The sequence below is a fragment of the Talpa europaea genome, assembly GCF_964194135.1.
Source record: "Talpa europaea genome assembly, chromosome: 3".
NCBI lineage: Eukaryota > Metazoa > Chordata > Mammalia > Eulipotyphla > Talpidae > Talpa > Talpa europaea.
In genome coordinates, this window is record NC_140069.1 from 1,711,313 (window position 1) to 1,736,072 (window position 24,760).

Consider the following 24,760-nt stretch of genomic DNA (forward strand, 5'->3'; position numbering starts at 1 on the left):
GGCCGGCGCCTTGGGCATCCCTGGGCTGGCCGCGGCTGCCACGCGTGGAGACGCTCAGCTCGCTGCTCGTGTGGCCGGACGGGGTGGGAGGGCAGTGGCTAAGCCCGGTCGCCCAGGAGGTGCCCACCCGGGAGTCTCTTCAGTGTGGGCATGACCTTTGATTCTGGTGCTTAAAACGTTGTCCCTCCCCAGGGCAGGAATGCGTCTGGAAGACCGGAGGCGGCGCTGCGAGTCAAAACCAAAGCTCGCGCACCGTCAGAGAGTGCCGCTCCCGCGTGCGGCTTTCCCTCCAGCTCTGCGCGCGGGTGGACGGCTGAGAGTGGACGACGTTTCTGATTCCACGTCGTCCCTCTTCAGCCAATAGGCCGAACGTTCTGGGTGTCGTTCGTGCGGGGGCGTGTGTGTCGACAGCACTTACAGTGTGGACCCTGGGGCCTCCCGGGGGTCACTAGCTGTGGGACGTGGGTGCGCCCCCCCCCCGTCCCATACATGGGTGCCACAGTCCCCTTGGTTTTCCTGCGAAGGTCGGGGTGTTCATAAGCTGGAGCTCCTGGTCCCAGCCAGTGCTCCTGTGTGGGCTCGGCCTCTGCTGTAAGCGGCTGGAGGGCAGAACCGCAGAACCGCGTCCCAGGGGCCACGCTCCCAGCACCTGGCACAGGGGCTCACAGAGAGCAGGCGGCCCTGTCTGGGGTCAGAGCAGTGTGTGTGCACGTGTGTGTGCAGGTGTGTGCAGGCAGCGGGAGTAGACAGACTGTAGCCAGGAGACAGCGGCACTAAGACAGGCAAGCTCGGTGCCCAGGCTAACCACAGACCCCTCACCAGGCTGGTGCTGCACCCCAGAGCTGAGGGGGTGGGAAGACGAGCCCTCTTCACTTCCCTGGGCTCTCCCATTCTTGGGGATACCAGGATGATGGGCAGGAACTGCACCCTGGGGGGGAGCCACCCCCAGGCTACGCTCTGCATGGTACGTCCCTGTTCCTGCGTAGGGGACGCCAGCGGTGCTTGGTCTTGTTACTGAAGTTCGTAATGTTTCGTGTCTTCCGCGTAGTATAGAGGCCCTTGTGGCTGCAACAGACAATCGCTCTCTCCCTGCGGTCACTGACGGTCCTCGTGACCGGTCCACCCAGTGTGATTGTCGCGGCGCCCGTGACCGCCTTATGGCCCGGAGGGGATGGGCGCTCGCTGGGGCTCTGGTGCCTGGGCCGCCCCTCGCTGCTGACCGGGTGGCTGTCCCGTGGCGGGAGGAGGCTGCGCGCTGCTTAGAGGGCTCTGAGGATCACCCCGACTTGAGTTTGTGCCAGCTTTGCCTGGGGCTAGTCCGGACTGCACGAAGCGGGGTGCTGACGAGGCAGTGGGGGCTCCCTGGGTGCTGGGGCCCGAGCTGGCTGGACCCGGGCGCCGGCGTGGTGTGGACAGCAACGGTGGCTGCCAGTGAGCCCAGCACCGGAGCGAGCCGACCCGGCCTCCTTTGCCCCAGCGCGGCCCCGGAGGGTGAGGTTGGCCGGCCACGTGGCTCCGGGCGCCGTCATGCTGCTCGGGAGTACCTTTGTCTGCGGACAGACCTCGGGCCTCTCAGCCACTGTTCCTGGACGTGGTCAGAGTTGTTTTCTAAACAAAGCAGACACGTGAGCCTGTAACTCAATAGTGCCTTTTAATTCGAAACAGGCCTCGAGAGGATGGGCCCCCAGCGGGGCCGGCAGCGTCGGCGCCGTCCAGAGAGCAGAGCCTCCCGGAGCTTAGCCGGTCCAGCCCCCGAGCCCGTCGCAGCCCACAGAAGTGGGTTCTTGCCTGGTGTGCCGCGGCACCCACCCCTTCTCCCGCCGGCCCTGTGCCGCAGCGGGGAGCCCGTTTCTTGTTGGCTGCCGCCCTGGAATCTGAGCCGCTGCTCCCGCAGCTGTTTCGGCGCGGGGAGGGCTGTGGCTGCCGGAGGCAGCTGCCTGCAGGGCCCTGGGGAGGTGGACCCTGGGGGCGGCCCGGGGCAGCGACCAGTGGGCCGGCGGGACCCCACCCCCAGGCCAGAGGCGCCGGCGCCAGCCACTCGGTAGCTTTAGAAGCCACCGGGTGTTGAACGCCGGCCTCTGGCGAACGGTATGTTCAGGCTTAAAATGAAAAGTGCCGTTTCCGGCATGATCGCAGGACCCAAGAAGCAGCTGACAGTGCTTGCAAAATAAGGGGTGCGGGGATGGCTGTGGCCGCAGGCATGCGCCACCCGTGCAGACCGAGCGCCACTGCGGCGACGGGCGCTGTGGGTGCAGGCGCGCCCCCGTTTTGGAAGTGAGGAAACAAGCCCGGGAGGTTGGGGTCACACATTCAGAAGCACCGGGTCCCAAGTGGAGCCTTGGGCCCCGGGCGTCGTCGGGCACAGGACGGGGGCGCGGGTGGGGGGCGAGCACGTGGCCTGTGTGGCCGCATCGCGACGCCAAAATCCGGCCAACAGACTCTTCTAAGGGGGATTCTTCGTGGCGGCACGAGCTTCATTACGGAAGGAAAGGGAGAGATTGACTCGGAGCTAAGTGGGTTTGGATTTTCCGCCTCTAATTAGAGAACCACCAGTTGAACGTTGGGGGGACGTTGTTGGCGTTGCCGCGTCGTGCCCTAAGTTCACTTTGCCCTTTTCCAGCGGCGACTTGAGTCTGTGGGGTGGTGGGGCCCCCCCCCAGCTCCGTGAGGCGGGTCCTGCAGAGCTCCTTGCTCCGGGCGGGCGTGTCCACTGACCGCCCTCTGCCGGCATGTCGGGTGTTCTCCCAGAGTCTGAGAGCCCCCCGCCCTCCGCCCCCCCCCCCCCACTGGGACGGGCCCGTAGGGGCGCAGCACGACCGGCCTTTGAGCCTGCACCCCTGGGTCCTGCTGCCATCCCCCTCCCTTTGCACGTCAGAGCGAGAAGCAGCCCCGCCGCGGGCGCACACGCTGAGCTGTTGGGGTGCCCCTGCCTCTCGCTTGTGCCGCCAGCCCTCCCCGCTCAGCCTGTGGGAGCGGCTGAAGCCCGGCGGCTGTGGGGCTGCCGCGGGTGTGGAGGGGGCGGGCAGCCGCCGTCCGGGTCCAGCTAAAACTCGGGGAAGGAAGGGGGCGGCCTGGGGCTCCGGCGACTCCCTTCTGGGCACGCGCTGGGGCTGTGCCGGGTCCGCCGCTGAGAGCGGGGAGGGGGCTGTTTGCGCAGATCCTTCCCCCGCGACGTCGCGTGTTTTGAAGTGACCGTTTGCTGTCTCGTGGCGCGCTTGATAAATCCTTGTGGACACTGAAGTAACTGGAGGACACTTGGCGGCTCTGCCCGAGCCCCGGGCGCCCGGATGCCGCCGGGGTCTGAGCCCCGAGGGCCCTGCGTCCTCCCCGGCCGGCTGCTGACGTCAGCATCGGGCCGGCTGCCCCCAGAGGCACGTGTGACGAGCCCGACCCTCTGGCCCGCGGCGCGGCGAGCGCTAGGACGGGCCGTGCTGACCGATCAGCTCCGTTTACTCCGGCGCCTCGTCGCTGTCCCTTCCCGTTCTGGGGGCGCTGGTTTCCCGGAGAGGGTGTCTGGTGCCGTGGCTCACTCCCCAGGCCGAGCGAGGCCCGGCGGTGGGAGGAGGTCAGCACCCACCACTGGGGTCTCGCCGGCAGCCCGGTGTGGGGCGTGGCGTCCCTCCTGGCCCTGCTCCCGGGCAAGCTGAGGCGGGGCTGCGGGACGCCCGGGAAACTCAGACAGCGTCGGGCCTCTTTCTGCTCTCAGACGGCGAGGCCCCCGCGGCGCTTTGTTCAGGGGGGTCTCCCTGTCCATGGTCACGCGTTCAAGGTTACAGCAGGAGCTGAAGGCGTCGGTTGCTGTGATGCCGGGGGGCCTGAGGCCTGCCGATGGCCCCGTGAGGGCTCCCGTGCCCAAGCGCAGGCTGAGCCTGTGTCCTCCGCGTGGACGCCTGCTGGAGGCGTGTCCCAAGCCGAGACCCCGGCGCGGGCTGTGCGCCGAGACGCAGGCTCCGTCACCTGGAAGTGACCAGCTCACGAGGACCGGGCCTCCCCGGGGGACCTGTTGGGTCCTTGGGGTGCGGACAAGTTTCCACCGTTGTCACTGTCACGTGGGAGCCTGCGGCAGACACCGGCGGCCGCCCCGGCAGCCAGGCTCGGACTTGAGCACAGGGCTCCAGGGTCAGCATCGGCTCAGCCGGCACTGGGCATCCCCCCGGGCCAGCCTGGCCCTCTCTCCGCAGCGTGCGTCCAGGGGGACCCTGCCTGGGCCGACACACTCTGACCGGGCCCGCTCCAGAGCAGCCGGTCAGCAGCCTCCTGAGCGCTGCTCTGTGACTCCAGCAGGACCTGTGGGAGCTCAGGACGCGAGGGAGAGGCCGGGCTGCGGCGTGATGTACAGATGTCCGAGCAAAACCTCCCCAGGACACTCCTCTCGAGCCTGAGCCTGGCCTCCAGGGCCCTGCCTTGCGGGCCCTCCGTGCTCCCATGGCCATCTGCCCGGCCTGTGGGCAGCTGCTGGGTCCGCCCCTTCCCCGAGGAGGGCCCGGCGCTGCCTGCCGGCAGGTGGGGAACAAGGGCCGGTGTGGCTTTCCAGTCTGCGGCCCACGGAGAGGAGGGGCCCGCGCGCCCGTCACGGAGCCTCGTGCGGTGTGGGCGCCGGAGCCGAGCCCGGCCCTCTCGGGAATGGCCAAGAGCCTCAATCACCGTGTGTTTTTGGGTGGTGGCCGGAGACGCTGTGCCGGGTTCGGAGCCACAGGTGTGGTCTCTCCAGGCGGGTGCCCTGCCCCGCTCTCCACGGCCCGGGCTCGGGGGGGCCTCGGCCGGGGCGCCCCCTCCTCTGCATTCCCTTAGCTGCGTCAGTCATTGCTCATTTTTCCGTGCGAGTCCGCACCCCGGGGAAGCTTCCGGAAGGAAATGTAAGCCTGGATCAGGGTGTAGGTTGCTCCCCTCACGGGCTCCCAGCTCTTGGAGCTTTTCTGGTCATGACGGAAGCCACAGCCCCGCCCAGGAAAGGGCGCACCCCTCCCGAGTCTCAGGTTCTGTGCCTCGGTGGGGTCCCCCGCCCGCAGCCCGGCCTCCGCCACGCCCAGGTTGCCCCGGGCTGGTCATCCCGCCCGCCCTGTCGGCCCCTCCTGGCGGTGGGCTGCTCGGGCCGCACCGGGCAGCGCTGGGGACACGGCGGCTGTTCACCCCACACAGCGGGGCGCCTCTGCTGCCGGGCCTTCGGGAGTGCGAGTGCCGCTGCCAGGGTCTGCCTGGACTCCCACGGCTGGGCGCCCAGCTGCGGGCTGGCCTCTCCCGGACGGGCTTGCTGGCAGCACCCACGTGGTCCTGGGGATTTTATCTGCCTGATTTCCAACAGATTTGCTCCTAATTAATTATTCTGACTGCAGAGTCCTTGTGCCTTTCCGGGAAGCCAGCGCTTAGAGGCGACGCAGCGAGCAGCGAGTTGTGTGACTTGGAGGCGTTTCTGATTTCTGTCCTTCGGTGCACGCCCAGGAGCACGGTGGGGTGGGGTGGGGGTGGTGAAGGGGTTTCTGCGGGGTCCCCGCCCCCTCAGCAGGGGACGCCATGGGGTCGCTGCCTTCCCCGGGCCGGGCCTGTTTCCCTGCGCTTGTGGCGTTTTCCTGGACACGGCACGCTGGGCTTGGCTTGGAGGCCAGCCGGGCCTGCTTGGCCCCGCGGGGACAGCGGTCACTCTCACCGCCCCGCATGGTGTGACCGGTGTGCGGGGTCTCCTGGGTGCGGCTGCATGCACGGCCCTCCCGGCTCTGCCTGCAACCCGGAGGTGGCCCGTGGGGGCAGGGGCCTGGGCCGCCTGGCGGCGAGGGCAGGTCGAGGCAGCCTAGAATGTTCCCTGAGCCGTGGCCTTGTGATTAAAACAAGGTGGACATGCGGGGGGGTGGTGGCAGGGGAGTGGTCTTGGCAGCCCAGTGAGGGGGTTCTGAGGAGCCAGGAGGGCCCGGCCCGCCTGGTTTGGGGAACTGAGAACGAGGGGCCTCGGGGGCGCAGGGGCAGTGCAGGGGCAGGTCTCTGTGTGAGGCCCCTGCTGGGCGTGGGGCCAGGGAGCCAGCAGGAGGTTCTCGGGCCTGTGACGAGGTCAGGACTGGGGGGCCACCCGGGGTGCTGGGAGGGATGACTGGGCAGACGTGTTGTGCAGGACCCAGGAGTTCCGGGGCCAGCGGGCAGGAAGGAGGAGGAATCTGCCAGGTGGTGGAAGGGGAGGGCCAGACGGGCCGGTGGGGGCCAGCAGGTATCCAGGAGGCCACGGGGGGCCCTCTGGTCAGCTCCTCTGCAAGGGGCTTGGTGGGGAAGCTCCCGGGAGGAGGCACAGGCAGCGAGCTGGTGGCGGGGGGCCCGGGTGTCCCAGAGCAGCTGCCTGGGCTCCCGGCTGCCCGGCCCCAGCCCATCCGCCCCGCGGGGCCTGCGGCTGTCCGGGACCACCTCTGGCCCTGGCTGGGGGTGACTGGTGTGCTGTCCTCGCAGGGGTCTTCCTGAGTGGGCGTGGACGGCCGCCTGTCTGTCTGCCGGGGCCCCCTGGGCAGCGGGGGCATTAGAGGGAGGCTGGCTGGGGGTCCCGGCTGGAGGGTGCTGCTGTGGGGCTCCGCAGCAGCGCTGGGGCCGGGGCCAGGGCCCTGCCTCGACGGCTGTTCCTCGTGACACTTCCAGCCATGGGCGGGTCGCGGGGGCCGGCAGGCTGCTGAGCAGACACATGGGCGCAGACTCAGACCCGTGTTGCATCAGCCCTGGCTCCCCGGGGGCCCCGCTCTCTCTGAGCTGGCCAACTTTTTGTTTTGTTTTCCTTTTGCCCTAGAGAGGACCCTCTGAGCCACCCTGTACCAGAAGGCCTGTTTCGTCCAGGGCTTAGCTGCGCTGCAGCCCGACTGTCTGCCAGACGGCACGGCGGCGGCCGGCACCGTGGGCCCTGGAATGGGCCCGGGGCCCAGGGCTCGTCCAGGATGGAGCGGCAGGTGGAGCGGGGCCCCTCCCCGCAGGGAGCTTGGCGGGGCTCAGCAGGTCTCAAAGCATTAGCTCCACTATCTGTTTCTGGGGGTCCCCCCATCTGAGTGTGTGAAGCACACCTGGCTCTTCCTGCTTTGTGGGCTGCGTGGGGCCAGGGGCCTGCACAGGCCCCGCGGTGGCATCTGCCCCAGAAGGCCTGGCGCCAGGCCCCTGGATGACACATGTGGCCCCTGGCCGGGACAGCTCCTGGGTCGCCTCAGCTGGGCACCTCTCCCTGTTGGCTGGGCGGCGCCCCCTGAGGAAGCTGTCAAGGGAAGTGTCTGCAAAGGGAGCGTTTCCAGAGGCTGCTGGAAGCCGCATGGCCTCGGTGACCCGGCCTCGGAAGCCCGGCCAGCGTGGAGGGAAGGGGACGGCCCACTTCTCGGCTGTCCCTGCAGACCCCCGAGGCCCATCCTCTGCGCCATCAACAGGCCGGCAGCTGGCCTTGCTGGAGTCGCCGCTGCGCCACGTGTGCTGCAGTGGGGGCTGATGCCGGTGGGCTCTGACGGCCTTGCCCGGAGGTAGCTGGTGGCCTCCCCCGCACCCGTGTCCAGCCCCGCCAGGCTCGACAGAAGGACGGCCAGCGCCCGGGCGGGAGTGGGCCCTGGGGCCAGCGCACCTAGACCTCGGCTCTGCCCCGGCCGTGAGAGCCGGGCCCGCCCCTGGCGCGGGTGGCACTTGCCACCTGGGCGCAGTCCTGGAAGGCATCACAGGCAGGGCGGTGCCAGAGATGGCTCAGCGGTGTCGCAGAACTCACACCCCAGAACCACCGGGTCCCACTTCCTTTTTCTCTGAACGACGGAACACCTGGGCCTTCCGTGCCCTCGGCCGCCCCGGGCCGCGGTCTGCCCGAGACCTGGGCCTCCGGCCGGCCGCCAAGCTGCTGACTCCAGCCCCTCTCCGCACCTTACGACGGGGTTGCCCGCGTGTGGCGGTCTGTGAGAACGGCCTTCTTGGGGGGCAGCGGCCCGCGGCCAGGGCGGTCAGCTCTGCAGGCACCGGGCCCCTCCCCCCACCCCCGTCCTGCCCTTAATTCTCGCGCCTTCTTTTTACCTCCCCTCGCTCTTCTGTCCCCACACGGGCTGCATGTGTGATGTGGGGGTTTCAGGCACCATTTCATTCTGACCTCAAAAGGGGAAACCCTTCCTCTGCCCCGGGGTGTTCTCGAGTCTGTCAGGTGAGGTCGCGACCTCGTCAGCCTGTCTGGGGCGTGTGTCCTGAGCCGTGACGCTTGGAAGGACAGGAACGGCGGGGTGAGTGTCTGCACGTGCCTCCGCCTTTAAAGAAACAGCATCGACGTGGCTTTGGCGCCGGGACCTCATTGCTTAGGCGGTGAGAGTCTCGGGGGCTGCCGGCCCCATGGGTGGCGTGGACTCGGAGCCCGGGAGCCATGGCCCTGTGCTCAGGTCCCAGCGTGTGCCTCCTGCGTGTGGCCCTGCGGTCCACGCGGCCCCACTGTGAGCACAGTGGGGTGAGGCCACCCCACGGCCAGCCCACCAGGGTGAGGAGGGCGTGTCCAGCACCCGCCCTGGCTGCGGCCATGCACGAGCCCTTGGGCCTGGCGCGTCGATGGCGTCTGGTGGGCCCGTGGGTCTTCATGCCCGGCCGGTGGACCCTGGCCAGCCGTTGCTTTCAGCCTGTAAAATACTGACCTCCAGGGAGAATGGCCTTTGGTCTCAGAAGCACAGGGGGGACGGAAGCTTCAGCAGGGCTGGGCGGGTTGGGAAAAGTGGGGCGTTGCCGGCCACTGCCCTGGTGAGCGGTGAGCAAAGGCAGAGGCCTCGTGGGCCGTGGGCGGCCGCATCTGGAAGACCCCTCCCTGCCCGCCTGCCCGAGGTAGCCGGACGCCGACCCTGCAATCTCGGGGAGTCGTCCGCTGGAGCCCCAGGTTACAGGGGAGGAGGTGACGAGCAGGTCGCAGAGGGGACAGCGAGGGGGCGGACAGGGGTTGGGTGAGCACAAGTGTCCAGAGCAGCAATGGCCAGGCCTGGCGTAGAGCCAGGGCTTGTCTTGGGGAAGAGCATGGAGCAGACAGGGGGCTGGACAGGAGGATGCCCTCACCCCACCGGAGCCCCTGCTGGGTGCTACTGAGGCTGCTGCTGACCCGAGCCCGCGGCCGTCCCTCCGCGTGGGAGCAGGACCCCTTCCTGAGGGGCCGTGGGTGTGTCCTGGCCTTGGCCCCCTGCCTTGCCAGCTGGAAGCTTAGCAGCTGAGCGGGTTGGGGAACCTGGGCCCCGTGTGAGCCCAGGCCCTCTCCTCCTCTCTCTCTCGTCCTCCTGTGCTGGGCCAGGGGGCAGCTCACGGGGCGGTGGCCGGTGCCAGGTGGCTGGGGCATCGGGTGGCAGCGCCTGGAGTCGTTGGAATGCAATGAAGCTTGGAAGGCCGGGTGGGTCCCTGGCAGGGGCCTTGGTGTCAGAGGCCCCGCCCACGAGCTCACGGTGCTCCCGTGCCAGGCTCCTCCCAGGAGACCCCGTCTGCGGGTGGCCACCGGCTCCTGGCCCTCATCGGCCCGGCCCGACGTCCAGCGCAGCGTGTCACTGGCTCGTGTGTGCCTGGGGGTGCGGAGCCGAGGTGGTTTTCTTCCCACCTCAGAAAATGACTCACTCCTGCGAGGAGCGGGGTGGGGGAATCCCCGCCTGAGTCAGCTGAGCGGAGAAGGGGGCTCGGGGGTGGGGCTGGTGTGTCTAGGAGCCCCAAGCGCGGCTTTGACCTTGTGTTCGAGTGACTCGCGCTGGCAGCTTGCGCCTTGGGGCTGGTCCCCAGCTGCTGAGGGCACCCAGGGGCCACGGGACTGGTGTCGTGGCTGCAGTGCAGGTGGAGGGGGCGGGGACCCTACTCGGCCCTCCCGTGTGCAGCCCAGGACGGGCCTGGGCCAGGCCAGCCTCAGATCTCGAGTTGGGCAAGTTTCCTGGCTCCTCTGGACGTCTTCAAGGGCGCGGGGACTGAGCTTACATCTTAGTTTTTATTTCATTTTGGAAAATGTCAAACAAACACAGAATAGCAGGGGCCTCCCTGGGGGCGCAAGGGGTTAAGACGCGACCTATGAAGCTGTCCTCAGCCACTGCAGCAAGAGCTCGATCCCCGGCCAGGGAGCTACCCACATGGCGCAGCAGACCTCTCCTGCCTCCCCGCTGCTCCCCTCAGCCGTGGATTTCAGTGGATCCGCCTGTTCTGCCCCCCACCCTGTCTCTGGTGAGTCCTCTCACCCCTGCACCTCTGGCCTGTACCCCAGCTCTTGTGTGCATAAATAAATGAAAGTAAATCTTACAACCTTTTTTTGAAATATATATAGTGTGGATCCATTTGGAATTTTTCTTTATTTTTTTAAAGATTTATTTATTTATGCATATAAAAGCTGGGGTGCAGGCCAGAGATGCAGGGGGTGAGAGGATTCCCCAGAGACAGCGGGGAACAGAACAGGCAGACTGACTGAAATCCACTGCTGGGGGAAGCAGCGGGGAGACAGGAGAGGGCTGCTGCGCCCTGTGGGTTGCTCTGTGGCCGGTGGGGATCGAACCGGCGCTGTAGCGGCTGCGGACAGCTTCATAGGTTGCCTCTTAACCATTGTGCCACCAGGGAGGCCCCTGGAATTTTTCTTGTCATCAAAATGCAGGGTTTTCCCCCCAAATCCTGAGAAAGTCATTCCAGTTCCTCCTCTGCTGTCCCGATTGAAGCGCCCCTGAACCCGCCCGCCCCTCCTCCCCGGCGTGAGCTCCCCGCCAGCTGCTGGCCTGGCAGCCAGGGCAGCAACGGGGACCAGGGTTGGCATGTGTGGGGCGGCGCTCGGCTCCTGTCTGCAGAGGTGGACGTGTCTGCTGCCGGGAGCGTCGGCAGCGCTTGCACGCCCTGGTGTGGGCTCGAGTCTGCTTGGCCCACGGGGTGCCTGGGCCCTGGGGTCCCGCCGCCGGTCCCGGGGAGGGCAGGAAGCACTTCTCAGGGGAGGTTCGCGCCGCCCGCTGCGCTGCACTGAGGCCGTCCTGCCCGAGCTACACGGAGCTCGCGAAGGCAGCGCGCGTTCCAGGGCGATGCGGCTGCTGCGAAGAGAACCACCGGGGCCTCCGGCTTTCCTGGCTGCTGTGGGAGGGCGGGGGCGGGAGGGAGCTTGCTAGACTCTGGGCAGTAGACGGGACTCAGGCCCCTGCAGCGGCGGACTCCCGGGCCCCCAGGCAGGGAGGCCGGACACTGGCCGAGACCCGCGCTTGGCCGCTGCGGAGCGGGGGGTGGAAGCTGGAGCCCGCGCTGTGTCCTGCTGGCCCGTCGGTGTCCGGGACGCGCCTCCCAGCAGGAGGCCGGGCTCCTCGCTGCCAGTGAGGGGAGCTGTGCCCGAGACCCTGCTCTGCGCCAGCGGCCCTCCCGGGGTGCCCCGCCAGGTCCTCAGCTAGCGGGGCCCTCGCTCCGGCGGGACGGGCAGACATCGAAACCGGGGAGCTGCAGAGGAGCGTGGGGGAGGGGGGGTGTCTTGCCCGGCCTGGGGGCGGCGCCCCCATCTGACGGGCACTTCTGCCTCCACCTGCGGCCCTTGTGGTGCTGCCGGTGCTGGGAGGCAGAAGGACGCTGGGCCCAGGGGCGTTTCTCGACTTGGAGGGAAAGTCTGTTCACAGCTCGGGGATCGCCCTGGGGACCCTTTTCCTAGAGACTGTGCTTTGCATCATGGTCGGAGTTTCAGGTTGAACCGCAAAAGCCTGACAAAGACCGAGTGCCAGTGAAGTTCTTTAAACTTGCAATGAAAACAAGAGCGCCCAGCGGCTGCTCCCCTGCCAGGGCCTGGGCCTGGGGGTCACAGTGCATCCGGGCGCCCCTCAGGGGGCCATGGTGGCCAGGCCGTCCCGGGGCTGCTCCGGGCAGGGTGCCGCCGCTCCCCCCTCTCTGGGCATCACCAAGAGCCAGCAGAAATGGGGGTTTCCCAGACACTTTGACATGCGCGGAGAAGTGAAAGCTTCACAGGAACTGAGTGCCATGGGGAGCCGGCGGGGCTCCCCGGGAGGACCTGTGACCCCTGCAGGCTGCCGCCTGGCCTCAGACACCCCCTTTCCTCTTCACCCCGCTGGAGGCACTGACTCAGCCTGCCCAAGGGCACGAGGGGAAGTGAGGCGCCCTGCCCCGGGGTGTGGGCCCGTCCGGGCGCGGAGCGCTGGCTGCAGTTGCGGCCTCCACCCCCTCTCTGATGCCCCCAGGTCCCGACGCTGCAGCCCCGGGGGCTCACCTAGTGGCACCCCCAGCCCCGACACCCGCTCCCTGGTGTGGGGGTGGGGTGATCCCCAGTGCTGGCTGGGTCTGGAGCCCACACATTGGGGCGCCTGGGGGCTGCTGCCCTGGGCTGCCCGCTCGCCCGCCACAGGGCCTTGTGCCGGGGGCGCCCCGCTGCAGTCATGCGCTTCCTCGACCCGGCCCCCGGGGAGTGTGTGCTGGCGCCGAGGGGCGTTCTGGGGCTTTGGCGTGAGGACAAGCGCTCTGTCCAGGCTCTGCCTAGCCGCAGCCGGGCTGCCGCGGGAGCCAGTCCCCCCGCGTTGTGGCACTTGGCCAGGTCTGGCCCTTCCTCTGGGAACTGCCTGGCCTGGCCTGACCTGGCCTGCTCCATGGCTTGGCGGCCGCCCCGGGCCGCACCAACCTGTGTGGCGTCCTGTCCCCGGCGCGGAGGCAGGTGCTGCTGTCTGCCCCCTCAGCGCCTGGTCCTGAGAACACCTCCAGTCTCCTCACCCGAGGGCCCGTGGCCACGTTTGATGCCCTGAGCACGACCAGCCCTCTTCTGGCTCCAGCTGGACCCTGCCTGCCGGTCTGATGCCCTCAGACGCCCCCAGCATATGGCGGCCCTGAGCCGCCTCGCCCAGAGCCTCGGGCGCCTGCCCACAGAGACGGCAGAGGCGCGGCTGCCGGCTGGTGCTGCGTGGCCCGTGCTAGGCCGAGCTGTGCCGCCGCACTCCGGCCTGTGCAGTGGCTGGCTGTGCCCCCTCTTAAACAGGGAGTTCTGGGGGGAGGTTCAGGGGGTTCTGGAAAGAGCTTTGTAGTAGCTCCTGGTGTTTGGGTGGAAGCTCTCTAGTCGTGGGGGGCGGGCCTGGCGCCCCGCAGGCCTAGCGGGACCCAGCGCAGCAGCACGGCCTTCGGCACAGACCCTGAGGCCCCCTGGCTGGGCGGGAGCCGAGGCCGTGAGAGTCGGGCTGTCTGCACGGCGTGGCGGGATCGCGGCCCCTCCAGGACCACCTCGGTCCCCGGAGCGGGGGTTGGCCTGTCAGGTCACAGGACTCACCACAGGCGAGGGAAGGACGGGGCGGGGGTGGGCAGGAAGGGCGTGCCCCTCTGGGAAGCCTGGCTCTCCTGGGTGAGCCTTTAGGCCCTGACCTCGGTCCCCAGCCCTGCCCAGAGCCGGCCTATCTGCCCGTGACACAAACTGGGGGCCCGGAGGACAGGGAGGGGCTGGCTCCCCTCGGTTTCCATGACGACCCTGGCTCCAAATTCTGTGATTTATGACATGTCATCTGTGGTCGGGGTGTTGCTATTGGCCTTGAGGTGGGCACTGCTCGCTCGGGGCTGCTGCCCATGTGGGGCGCTATGGGTGCGGGAGGGTGGGGAGAGGCTCAGGCGTGACCCTCCCTGTGAGGGCCCACACCTGCCTCGCCAGGAAAATCCTCCCAGCCAAGCCCTTGGGGGTGCATGTGCTGCCCGCCCTCCTGCCCCCCCCAGGCTTGCTCTCAGGTGGCCGCGACCCAGCCCTGTGCTCCTGGCTTCTGGGGGTGGCCCCAGCGGTGTCTGACGTCTGAGCCCCTCCTCCCTGCTGGGTGTGGCTGGCAGGCAGGCGGCCTGGGCAATGAGCAGAAAGGAGCCTGGAGAGCCGGTTGTCATGGCAACCGGTACCTTGCACAGGCGTATGACATCAGGGACGGGCATCAGCCGGGCAGCCGTGGAGCCTCCCCCTCGGGCCTGCAGCTGGGCGCAGTGGGGGCGGGGCGTCCTCTGGAGCCCAGGCGCCGTGTTCGCCGTGCGGGGAGCCGGTGGGTCTTACCTCAGGGCTATGCACCCCTTGTCAGCTGGGAGAGCTACGGCTGCCTCCCTTCCCAGAGTAATCTCAGGACACAATAAGACACACAGGGTGACAGAAAAGCCGCCGTGCGGTCACCAGAATGCCAGGCCAGCGTGTGGCCGAGCGTCGGGTCTGTAAATGGTTTTGAAACGAGTCAAAGGTGCTCTGCTGTGTCTGCAGTGGACACGGGCACCTGCTGTCCCTGGGCCTGGCCCCTGCTCTGTGTCCATCTGTCCCCGTCTGTCCCGCCGAAGGCTCGTACAGATACAGCTTCAAGGCTCCAGGACCCTCGGCGCTCCCGCCCTGCCCCCGGCAGAGACCCCACGGCTTGTGGGCACGGGTGCTGTGGAGGGCGGGCGGAGGCCTGACCACTGGGGTGGTGGCAGCCATGGGGGTGCCTGCCCAGCGCGTGGAGTGCCAGCAGGCCCGGGGCAGGCTCTCTGTGACCCGGGAGACGGGTAAAGGACTGTCCTGGAGCCCTCGGCGGTTTTTCCAGGCTTTTCATGACCCTTGCACAGCACCTGTAGTGAGGCAGCCAGGCGCAGGGCAGGCCGGGGCCAGAGGGCTGGCTGGTCTCCTCTGCACCCCACCACCCCCGTCCTCTGCCGCCCTCTGTCCTCTGCGTCGCCGCCCTTACATGCTCCGCCTCCGGGCTCAGGTGCGCCCGCTCACACAGGCCCACCCCTGCTCCAGGTGCCGCCATCAGGCCCGCGTGTAAGCCCACAGGTGTCGATCGTTGATGCCAGTGGCGGGAGGGCGGGCGAATCCTGATCACCCCTGTGCAGTCTACACTCCTCCCCAGGGCTGCCCAGGACCGCTGCATCAGGGGCTTCCGCACAGCTTTTATCTTTAAAGGGGCAATTTGGGAACCACTGGGATGGGTCCGTGGGCGCTGACGCCGCGGGGGATGCAGCCTTGGACGGCAGGCTGGAGAAGCGGCTCCGTGCGCACCTGGGCCGGCTGCCCACGCACTGGCAGCACCGGCGCGTTCCTGTCCGCTGCGATAAGTACTTTGATAATCAGAGAAGCTGACATTCGTGGACGCAGTCGCCCAATCTGTCACACCTCCCTGGTAGATACAGGTGCCGCTCCTCAGGGAACAGCACCCATGGGTGCTGCTGGAGAAAGTGCTCAGGGTCTGCTGTAAGTGCAGAAGGCAGGTGAGGAGCAGGTGCCCCAGGTGAGAACCCCCCAGCCCAGCTCTGTTGCTGCTGTGTCTGCAGCGAGGTCGTGTGCATGGGGGACCCCAGGAGGGGCCCCGACCCCTCCTCTCGGGAGGGTCCCTGCCCACGGTGGGGCTGCCTGCCTCGTGGGGGCCTCATCCACCCCCTCCCCCTGCTCCTGCAGGTCTGGTCCCGAGACTGAGCAGCCTCAGACTGTCCCCTGGCGCCTCAGCTCTGGGACCTGGGCCCCCCCAGTCCCAGGCGGGAGAGGGGACAGCAACTGTGGCTTCACGCTGCGTCTTCGCCCTGGACCCTGACGTGTGGCCCTTCTTGGCGTTCCTGTCTGGAGGCCCGCTTTCTGGGGGGACTTGGGGGTCTGGCACAGGACAACTTCACGACACGGCTCGGCTTGCCCCGGCGCCCCCCAGCCTGACCTGGCAGCCCCGCTTCCCTCTCTTTGTGTCTGTACCCCTCCCGTCCTGCCGTGGCCAGGCCTGGGGAAGACCCCAGGGGCCGGTGCTGAGATCGCTGCCCCATCCCACGCCCACCCACCTGAGAGGCGGGCAGGCCCGTCCACGTCCTTGGCCTGTGTGCCCGCCCCCGTGAGCCCTCCGCTTGGGGGTGTGGGGAAGATCGGCTGCTGCTGAGGGGCTCCCCGCTTTCATGCGGGGCCGGGGCCACACAGCCCTGCTCTGTGGGGAGAAGCCCAAGCCCCACAGGGGCCCGGCACTGCCCTCCAGAAGGCTTTCCTTTGCCCGGAACGGCGGCACCCACACTTCTGTTGCTGCGCCCCAGTTACTCATACAGGAAGTCGATTACTCATTCACTGCGCTTCCCGTTCACTGATTGAGATGCGGCTCTAAATGGAATTTTTAAGCTACGAGGCCATGATCACAGCGGCTTGGCAAGCACGTGGTGCCTGGACCTGGGCCAGGGCTGGGGCCCGCTAGGCAGGGGTGGGGGGGGGGCTCAGTTGGGCATAGCTGAGGCCCCTCCCCCAAGGCCACCCAGGGTCCTGGATGAAAGCGAGGCTTGGCGGACCCGCCTTCCCGTCCACCAGGGATTTGCCCCAGGACAGAGGCAGGCAGGACCCGCGGGATTGTGCCCGCAGAGCACTCTGCAGAGTTGGAGGGGGCTGGACAGCTTGCCTCTGGGGTGTCTGGGGTCATTTTGTTGAAGGCAGAACCTGAACTTCTTGAGGGTGTCTGGCCCCCGGTGCCAGCTGGGCTGGCAGGGCACTGGCTGGGCGGTGAGGCCAAGTCGTAGCTACAGGCAGGGCTCTGGGGCTTGGTCCCTGCTGAGCAGGCGCCTGGGCCCCAGTAGGGGCCTCAGAGGCATCTCCTTGGTGAGGTCTTCCCAGATGCAGATGGCACTGGCTTCTGGGAGCCCTGGCAGGAGGGCAGCAGGGAGCCCATGCCCTGGGCTGGAGGGAACCTCTCTGGAGCTCGCACCTTGGGGGCTCCGCCCCCCTTTCCTGCACCTCCCTGTCCCCACCCCAGTTCCACTGCAGAGAATGGACTGTGGGAGACGCGCGGTGACATCCGGGTCATCTCCCTGATCTCCCACGTCATCCCTGATGGCGGGGGCCCGGCTCTGGCTCACCCTCCCCGGCCACACGGGCCTGTCCAGCCTGCGTTCCTGCTGCGTGTTTCGTGCTGTGCACCCGGGGCTGCCCTCGGAGCGTGAGGACAGCCATGGGGGCCTCCTAGGGCCAGCGCGCCGGGATTCGGGCTCCTGGCAGGGAAGCTGCCTTCCCCATCCCCTCTGCTTGGAAAGCTGCTCACCGCATCTGCAGAGTTTATATTCCACGCGCCTCCCACAGGCCGTCAGGGCTTCCCTTAGTAAAAGCAAGAAACACCCGACCCGACAGGCCACTCCCCGCGCCCCCCTGTTAACACCGGCTGGCGTCAGGGACTGTGCACAGCGGCCCATACTCCCCAGCGCGGTTGGCAAAGAGATGGGAGGCGGGTTAGGAAGGAGGTAGGAGAAGCAGGCCCGGGCGCTCGGGTTTGCTGTGCCTGGGGACATCGGCGGGCTGCGCAGCCGGTGACTGCCCGAGCTTGGACACCTTCACGTCCCAAAGACCTCACCTCTCCCGTGGAGCTTCAAGGCTCCTTTAAGAAGCTCGGGAAAGGGCCTCCCTGGTGGCGCGAGGGGTTAAGATGCAACCTATGAAGCTGTCCCCAGCCTCTGCAGCACGAGTTCCATCCCTGGCCAGGGAACAACCCACAGGGTGCAGCAGACCTCTCCTGTCTCCCCGCTGCTCCCCTCAGCAGTGGGTTTCGTCAGTCTTCCTGTTCTGCTCCCCGCTCTGTCTCTGGGGAGTCCTCTCACCCCCCGCATCTCTGGCCTGTACCCCAGTCCTTATATGCATAAATATAAATCTTTGGGGAAAAAAAAAAAAGAGCTCATGAAAGCTCTGTGTCCCCTGGGGCCCTGCGAGAAGCAGCTTTCTGTCTTGGAGGCAGAGGGCCCTCCAGCGCAGGGCCAAGGCGCCGGACTGCTGTGGCTCTGTGGGGGCACTTCCCAGGGCCCAGGCTTCTTGGGGTTGAATTTAGACTCCACATCCCAGGTTCCTCTGGCTGGATAGGAGGGGTCCTCCCGAGAACAGGGCCCCGCATCAGTGGGTGCCCCGGGCTGCTGGCGGGAGCGGCCATCGGGCAGTGCTGGCCTTGCTGGGTGTGGTTGGATCCTGGCCGGACGGGTCAGGTGTCGCCTCTGAGCCCCAAGCTCCCTGGGGGAGCACCCGGTGGCCCAGGCTGCTGCTCACCCGTCTGTGCATGGCCCCTGGCGTAGGGGCAGCCTGAGCCTCCTGGGGTTGGGTGCCGGGGCGGCTGGGCGTGGGAGAGCACCATCGTTTCCTCACAGAGAGAAAACCAAGTCAGAAAGTAGCCCAAGGGCTCTGAGCTTATCTGGGTCAGAAATACAGTCACGGAAGAAAGAAAAGACACAACCACGCACACTCAAAGGCACACACGCGTGTGCTCACATACACCCATGTGTGCACAGGATCCAAGTGAAAGGAAGATTTTTAAAATGAGGATTTGGGGGAAACCATTTGAGCAAAAAATGAAAGGTGTCTGCTATTGGGAAGATGCTTGTTCTTTCTTGAAGAACTGAACTGTGCTAATGGGATCAGGGAAAGTCGGGGGGCCATGTGTCCGCTGTCCGTGGCAGTAAAAACCCTCCCTGGTGAAGGGCCCTGCGGGGCAGGGCTGGCCTGGCCCACACTCAGGAGTCTGCTCCTCTGCCTTGGTGGTCTGCTGCCCCTCCCGCCGCCCCGGCCCCTCTCCTGCGGACGTGCTGTGGCCAGGGTGGGGACAGGCACTTGCGATGCTTTCCAGTGTGGGTTCTAGTGTGGAATGGGCTCGACGTGGAGAGGGGTGCTCTGCGCGGGAGGCGCTGAGGGTGGGGGCTCCATGGCTGTTTGCCTGTTGTGCTGTGCAGCTGGCCACGGAGGGTGCTGGAAGGCACAGCTGGGGGAGAGGTGTGGCCCTGGTGCAGAGGTGAGCTGGGCGCCACACCCTGAAGCGAAGGGGGCCGGGTGGAGAATACCCCACATTTCAAGGGTGTGGACAGGGGGAGGAGAGATGGGGGTGGGTAGGGGTTGGACAAAGGCAGCCACTTGCTGAGTCCTGTGCCCCCCTGATGGGGGTGCAGGTGTGACTGGGTGCCGGGGTCCTTCCAGGTCTTCCTCCTGAGCCCCAGTGGAGGTGGGGAGAAGATAGTATAGAGGGGCGTGTGGGGGCCCCGGGGGTCGCGGCCGGGACGGGCACCCCCTGCCTGCCCCCGTGTAACCTGCCTCTGTTGCTGCCTGCAGTGCTCGCGCCTCCCGCGCCGCCCATCCAAGGATATGCCTTCAAGCCTCCGCCCAGACCCGACTTCGGGACCTCGGGGAGAACAATCAAATTACAGGCCAACTTCTTTGAAATGGACATTCCAAAAATTGACATCTATCACTATGAATTGGATATCAAGCCAGAGAAGTGCCCGCGGAGAGTGAACAGGTAACTCCTTCCCGCCCCGGCGGGTCCTGACTCCCTGCTGGGCGCCGTCCCCCGTGGGCGCCAGAGGCAGCCGAGCGCCCTTTAACCGCAGCTCATCCTCTTGGCTTTGTCCCAGGAGCCTCCATGGAGGCGTTTGTCTCTGAGACAAGCTTTTGGGTCAGGAGACAGACACGCACTGTGGGGCGAGGCCTCGATGCCACCCCCGGCCGGGCCCCACGGGCCCCTCAGCTCCCCGCCCGGGTGGGGCGCGGCTCCCCCTGCGTCGTGGGCCCACGCCTGTCCTGGCCGAGGGTCCTCTGTCCCCCGCCTGGGCCCCGCGGCCGTGCGGGTTCCCGCTCCAGCGCTCCTGGACGAGGCCCGGCTGCCCGAGCAGCGGCCAGGTGGGCTTGGGAGGCGGCCCCCGGGCACGGCGGGCCCTGGGCACTGGTCTCTCCGGGCTTGCTCCCGCGCACGGCTGGGGCGGGCGCCTGGGGTGCTCCCATCTGCTCCGAGGACGGCGGCAGCGGGGCGGGCAGGGTTGTCGTGAGCGCCGCGCCTTCCCTGCGCAGGGAGACGTCCTCTCTGGGAGCGCTGCAGCCCGGCCCCCGGTGCCTGCCGGCCCAGAGACGCGCGCGGCCCGGTTTTGGAAGAAGGAAGCCGAGCCGTGTGCTCCGGCCCCGTCGGCGCCCAGCTCGTGTTTGCTCTCGGCGGAAGGGCCTGCCTTTGCCTGCCGGTCGCCTCCGCGTCTCGGGCGGGGGTCAGCGGGTCTCCACTTCCTCCGGCACACCCTGGGGCCGCCCTCGTCGTGGCTGCTGCGAATCGTAGGTAAAATTGGGGGGATTTAACGTGCGTCCGTGGCTCCCTGGACACGGTACCCCGCTCCGTTTATTTTCGTGCCCCGGCAGTCAGCCGTGGTGTTCCGTGGGGGCGTCATCCTGTTGGCTCTCCAGGGCGTCGCGTGCGCTGCTGCTCTGTGAACCGTGCTGGATCCCACGCCGGGCGGCGGCGCTGCGCGGCACAGGCCGTTCGGTGTGAGGGGGACGCTGCGGGTGCCGCGGGGTACACGCCGCTCCGCCCGCGCCCCGCCTGGAGAGTGTCACGGTGCGGGCCTGGTGCTCCGTGGAGACGGTCCATTTTTAAGATTATTTCTGCCAAGACGTCCGGTATAGACGGCGCGGGACGCCTGGGGGGGATGCAGCCCCCGCCCTGGCTCAGGCCAGGCGCGTCCCGAAACGCGGCGTCCGCCCCTGCCGTGCCTGTGCCGAGGGCCGGGCGCCCTCCTCCCGCCGTGCCGCGCGTCGTGGGCATCGCCGGGGGTTGGCTGGGCTCAGGCTTTTCTCTGCGTCTGCTGAAATAATCTGCAGTTTGGCTCTGACTTCTCCCTCCCCTGGCGCGCTCTGGGGTTTTCAGTGTCAGGTCAGTTTGGGCTCCTGAGGAGCGGGCTCTGCCGAGTCACCGACGTCCTCAGACACGCTCGCTGCCGGGCGCGTTGGTGTCCGCCCCCAGGGGCGTTGGCTGTGTTTTCTTGCTCAGTTTGGATTCAGGGTGATGTGGAATCACTAATTCAGCTGGGGGGGGGGGTCCCCCTGCTCCAGAAGCCAACAGGGCAAATGTGAGAGCGGCACGGCTTCCCCGCCCCCCCCAACTCTTCTGCTGAGTCTGTCGCGGCCACCACCTGGGCCTGGAGCAGGAAGGGCTTCGTGCGACGTGATCCCTCAGGGCCCGGGCTGTGCCGAGTTTCCTGTTTCTGTCTGTGTCAGTTTCGGTGGTTTGCATTTTCCAAGGAGTCTGTCCGCCTCACCTCGCTCGTCGGGCCTGCTCCCAGGAAATGCTGACCGGATTCTTTCCACGTCTGCCGCCTGTCGGGAGAAGCCCCTGTTGGATTTCTGATCCTCGGGTTTCTAGTACCTGCGCTCCTGGGCGAGGCCCGTTGGGGGTTCTCAGTGGCATTCAGCTTTTCCTCGGGGTAAATTATTTTTTTTCTTTTGTTTGTTGGTTTCTCTCCTTTTCCTTCCTTGTTCCGCATTAGTTTCTTCCTTCTCACTTGGGTGTAGAGCGTCACTTTTAAACCTTCTCTTCAAAGCTGTCCCCCACAAATTTTGATATGCTTTAGTTTTCATGTAGCTTAAAATATTTTCTTTTCAAGTCTGTGAGTTCATTTTTAACTCTTTGGAGATTTTTATTGTGGTTATTAATCGCGGACTTAATTCCTTTACATCAGAGAGCACACAGGATTCCAGCCGTTTGAAACGTCCCAAGCCTTATTCTATGGCTGAGCACCTGGCTCACCTGGTCGCGCCCCCGCGTGCGCCGTGTGTCCGCAGCCGCTGGCGCAGGGGCTGTGCGCGGAGGGTGGGGCTGGTTGGCGGTGCTGTTCCGGCCCTCCGCAGCCTTTCTCGGTTTAGCCGTGTCTTCCATGTTGAGTGAACCTTTGACCACGAGCAAGCACCTCCCACCGTGTCCTCGTCTGCAGGTCTCCTGGCCCCTCGTGGTGCCCCTCAAGGTGCCCCTCGAGGTCCCTGGGTTTGCTGGCTGGCCGGCAGGTCTTTTCCACGCGTGTGTTTTCAACGTGTGTGCACATGTATGTGGATTTCAGATTTGTCCCGGGTAGACACCGTATCCCTGGCACTCGCTTTATCCACTCTCACAACGTCCGCCTTTTAATTGGAGAGCTGGGTGTGTTTCACTTGGGTGTGATCCCCCGTGGCTGGGTTGCGGTCCGCCCCTCGCTGTTTCTGTTCTATTTTAGCGGCTACTTTTCCTTCTTGTTTCTCTTTTCCCCTTTTGGGGCTCATCTAATGTTCTTGAATGTCTCATCCCCTCTGTTAGCCTTTGACTCTGTCTCGCTTTGCTGGTTAGTGTTGCCTTCGGACGTCGCATGTGCCTTTAACCTGGCACGGTCTGCTTGGCCTGGGCGTTGTGGCGTCGTGTGAACGCGGAGGCTCTTCTGCTTCCCTTTGTCCTCTGTCCCTTCGCGCTTGTCTCCGCGCGTGTTCCTCGCGCGTCTGTCGTAGCCCCCGCACCGGGTTGTTAAAAGACATTAAGAAAAGCGAGGGGCCTGCCCGTGCTGTCCCCACGTCCCCGTGTCCGGTTCTCTGGCTCCGCCGGGTGGCCACGTGCTGCCGGGCGCCGTCCTCCTGCGGCCTGTCCCGAGGCGGGGCCTTCCCCCGGCTGCGGACGGGCTGATTTCCGCCCCGCTCTTGAAGGACACTTTTTGCCTGCTAGAGAATCCCCACTTGACAGCGTTCCCCAGCACCTCGAGAGGCCACTGCGTCCTTCCTTAATCCACATTGTTCCCGATGACGTGTCAGGTCATTCCCTGTGTCGTTCCCGGCATGCGCTTTGTCTTCTTCCCTCGGAATATTGTGCGTGTGGACGTTGCTGCCGGCAGGCCGGCGGGGTGCGCCTGCGGGGCTCTCTCCGTGCCTTTCCTTTGGGGCCTTGAAGTTCTTCGATTTGTGTGCTGCCCTCCTGCACGATACTTGTGCGCGGCACCAGGTGTCCTTCCTCAAAGCTTTCTTCTGGCCCACTTCCTCCTCTTCCGGAGCAGCAGGTACGTGTGTGTCAGAACATCGGCTGTTGTCTTTAGGTTGTTGAGCCTGTGACCTGAGGAAAAACCCAAAACTTACCTCTTTCTTCAGTGTGGATAATCTTTATTGATCTTCAAGGTCCCATTGCCACGCGCGCGCTTGTGTGTGCGTGTGTGTGTGTGCGCGCGCGCACGTGTGTGTGTCAGGCTTCTGTGCGATCTCGCGCCCGTTCATTTTTTCCATTCGCACCTTGTTCTTGTCTCTGCCGAGGTCTGCCGCCCGTCCCTCGTTGTCCCCCACTTCCCCCTGACGACCCGGAGCAGGACGGCCTGCAGGAGTCGCCCTTCGCAGCCCGTCGCAGCACGTGGGCCATGTCGGGATCGGCTTCTCTCCGCGGCTCTAACTGTAGATCACTTGCCACCTTTTCTTGCTCTCGCGCATAATAATTTCTGCGTGAACGTCACACGTGCATGTGAGGGGGTCTGGCTCTCGCTGTCTTCCCGGCTCCCTTCCCCACACGTTCCTGCCAGCGCTTCCCAGTCGCAGCTCCGCTGCCTGTCTCCCCAGCTCCCCCCACCCCCCACCGCTCTCCAGTGCTCCCTCCCCCTGTGCTGCCTCGAAGGTGCTCCCAGAAAGGAGTGTGTGCTCCCTGCGGCTTCCTCCCCTTGACCATCGCACTCTGAGGCAGCCTGTTTTCCACCCGTGGTCAGGAACAGCCGTGTCAAGATGTTTCCAGACTTGTAGGTGCTCAGGGTAGGACAGGCCAACCCCAGTTACTCCGTGATGGTCGCAACCGGGATTCTGCAGAACTGTGGTCTGATAACTCAGATTGGCTGCCCAGCGTGTGCTGGTGCCTTATAAAGTGCCCTTTGTTGTAAGATGTTGCCCTGATCACAGAAAGAATGTTTGGGGCTTCAGTTTCTTAATCTCTAAAGCTAAACTGTTGATTCAGACATTTTAGAAGGTGATGTGATGCTCATGTAAAATAAAAATAGTATCTACTCTCTCGTCCACCAATTCTGCTTTTGGGTTTTTAGCCCAAAAATGTCTCTGCCGGGCTTCCCCGGTGGCGCAGCGGTTGAGCGCTGGGTTGCGAAGCTGCCCGCAGCCTCTGCGGTGCCGGTTCGATCCCCGGCTGCTCCCCGGCCACCGGAGGAGGGTCCCACATGGCGCGCAGACCTCTCCTGCCGCCCGCTGCTCCCCTCAGCAGTGTCCTTCGGTCCTTCTGCCTGCTCTGCTCCCCGCTCTGGCTCTGCTGAATTCTCTCACCCTCCCGCGCTTCTGACTGTACCCAGTGCTTGTATAAACAAAACAAACAAACAAACAAATAAATAAATAAAACATGCCTCTATTAAAAAAAAAAAATGTCTCTGCCTGTTCTGCTCCCCACTCTGTCTCTGGTGAACCCTCTCACCCTCCCCACACCTCTGGCCTGCACCCCACTTCTTGTATGCATAAATAAATGAAAAAAATAAATCTCTCCAGAGAGACAGGAGATCGCTTAGGTATGCCTTTGCAGAAAGCAGACTTTTGAAAACTTGGGGAACTATTTAACCTGCTTTGCTTCCTAAAGATCTTACAGCTCTTGTGACCGGCCCAGCAGCTGTGAGACTGTCTGGGAACGGGCTTCTCTCTGTTTGTTTGTGGTTTCCCGGGGGCAGAAACCTACGAGTCTGCTTCTGCTTCAGGCTCACTCGTAGAGCTGGGGTGCAGGCAAGGGGCGGCACCCACACTTCTGGGCTTCCACGCGTGCCCCACGTGGTCAGCTTCCTGTGTGAAAGCAGGTGAGAAGCTTTGTCTCCTGGCAACAGGATGCTCCTGAAGGCGGTTCAGGTCTGTCTTTCCCTGGCTGTGCTGCCCCCTTCCTGTGTCACACCTGAACACTTTAACGCCTAGAAATGGCCTCCAGTCGAATGGTAAGGCTTGAGCTGCTCTGTCTTGTAACGAGACCCCACCGCCACCCTCCGAATGCCGAGCCCAGCTCCCTGGGGTTCGCGCCAGCCTCGGAGCCGCTGCCTGGCTAACCTTAGAGCCTTCCGAGCTCCTCACTTTGCTGTTCATCCTGACGAGCTCTGCTTGAGCTTCAGTCTCGAAATGACAGTCACAGCAGCTCAGCGGAAGTGG

The 24,760-nt window shown here is 65.7% G+C and overlaps 1 protein-coding gene across 3 annotated transcripts in view; it reads left to right on the top strand.

The window, feature by feature from the left end:
- AGO2 (argonaute RISC catalytic component 2) overlaps positions 1-24,760 on the top strand; it is a gene marked incomplete at both ends in the record, with an annotated part of 51,985 nt that overhangs the window by 6,641 nt on the left and 20,584 nt on the right. For 2 of the 3 annotated variants that reach the window (XM_084229284.1, XM_084229285.1), the window contains one exon: positions 19,036-19,127. In XM_084229284.1, coding sequence (XP_084085410.1) covers positions 19,051-19,127 — 77 coding nt within the window. Of the gene's footprint in view, positions 1-18,940; positions 19,128-24,760 lie in introns of those variants that run through there. The other variant, XM_084229283.1, reaches the window with a different exon arrangement.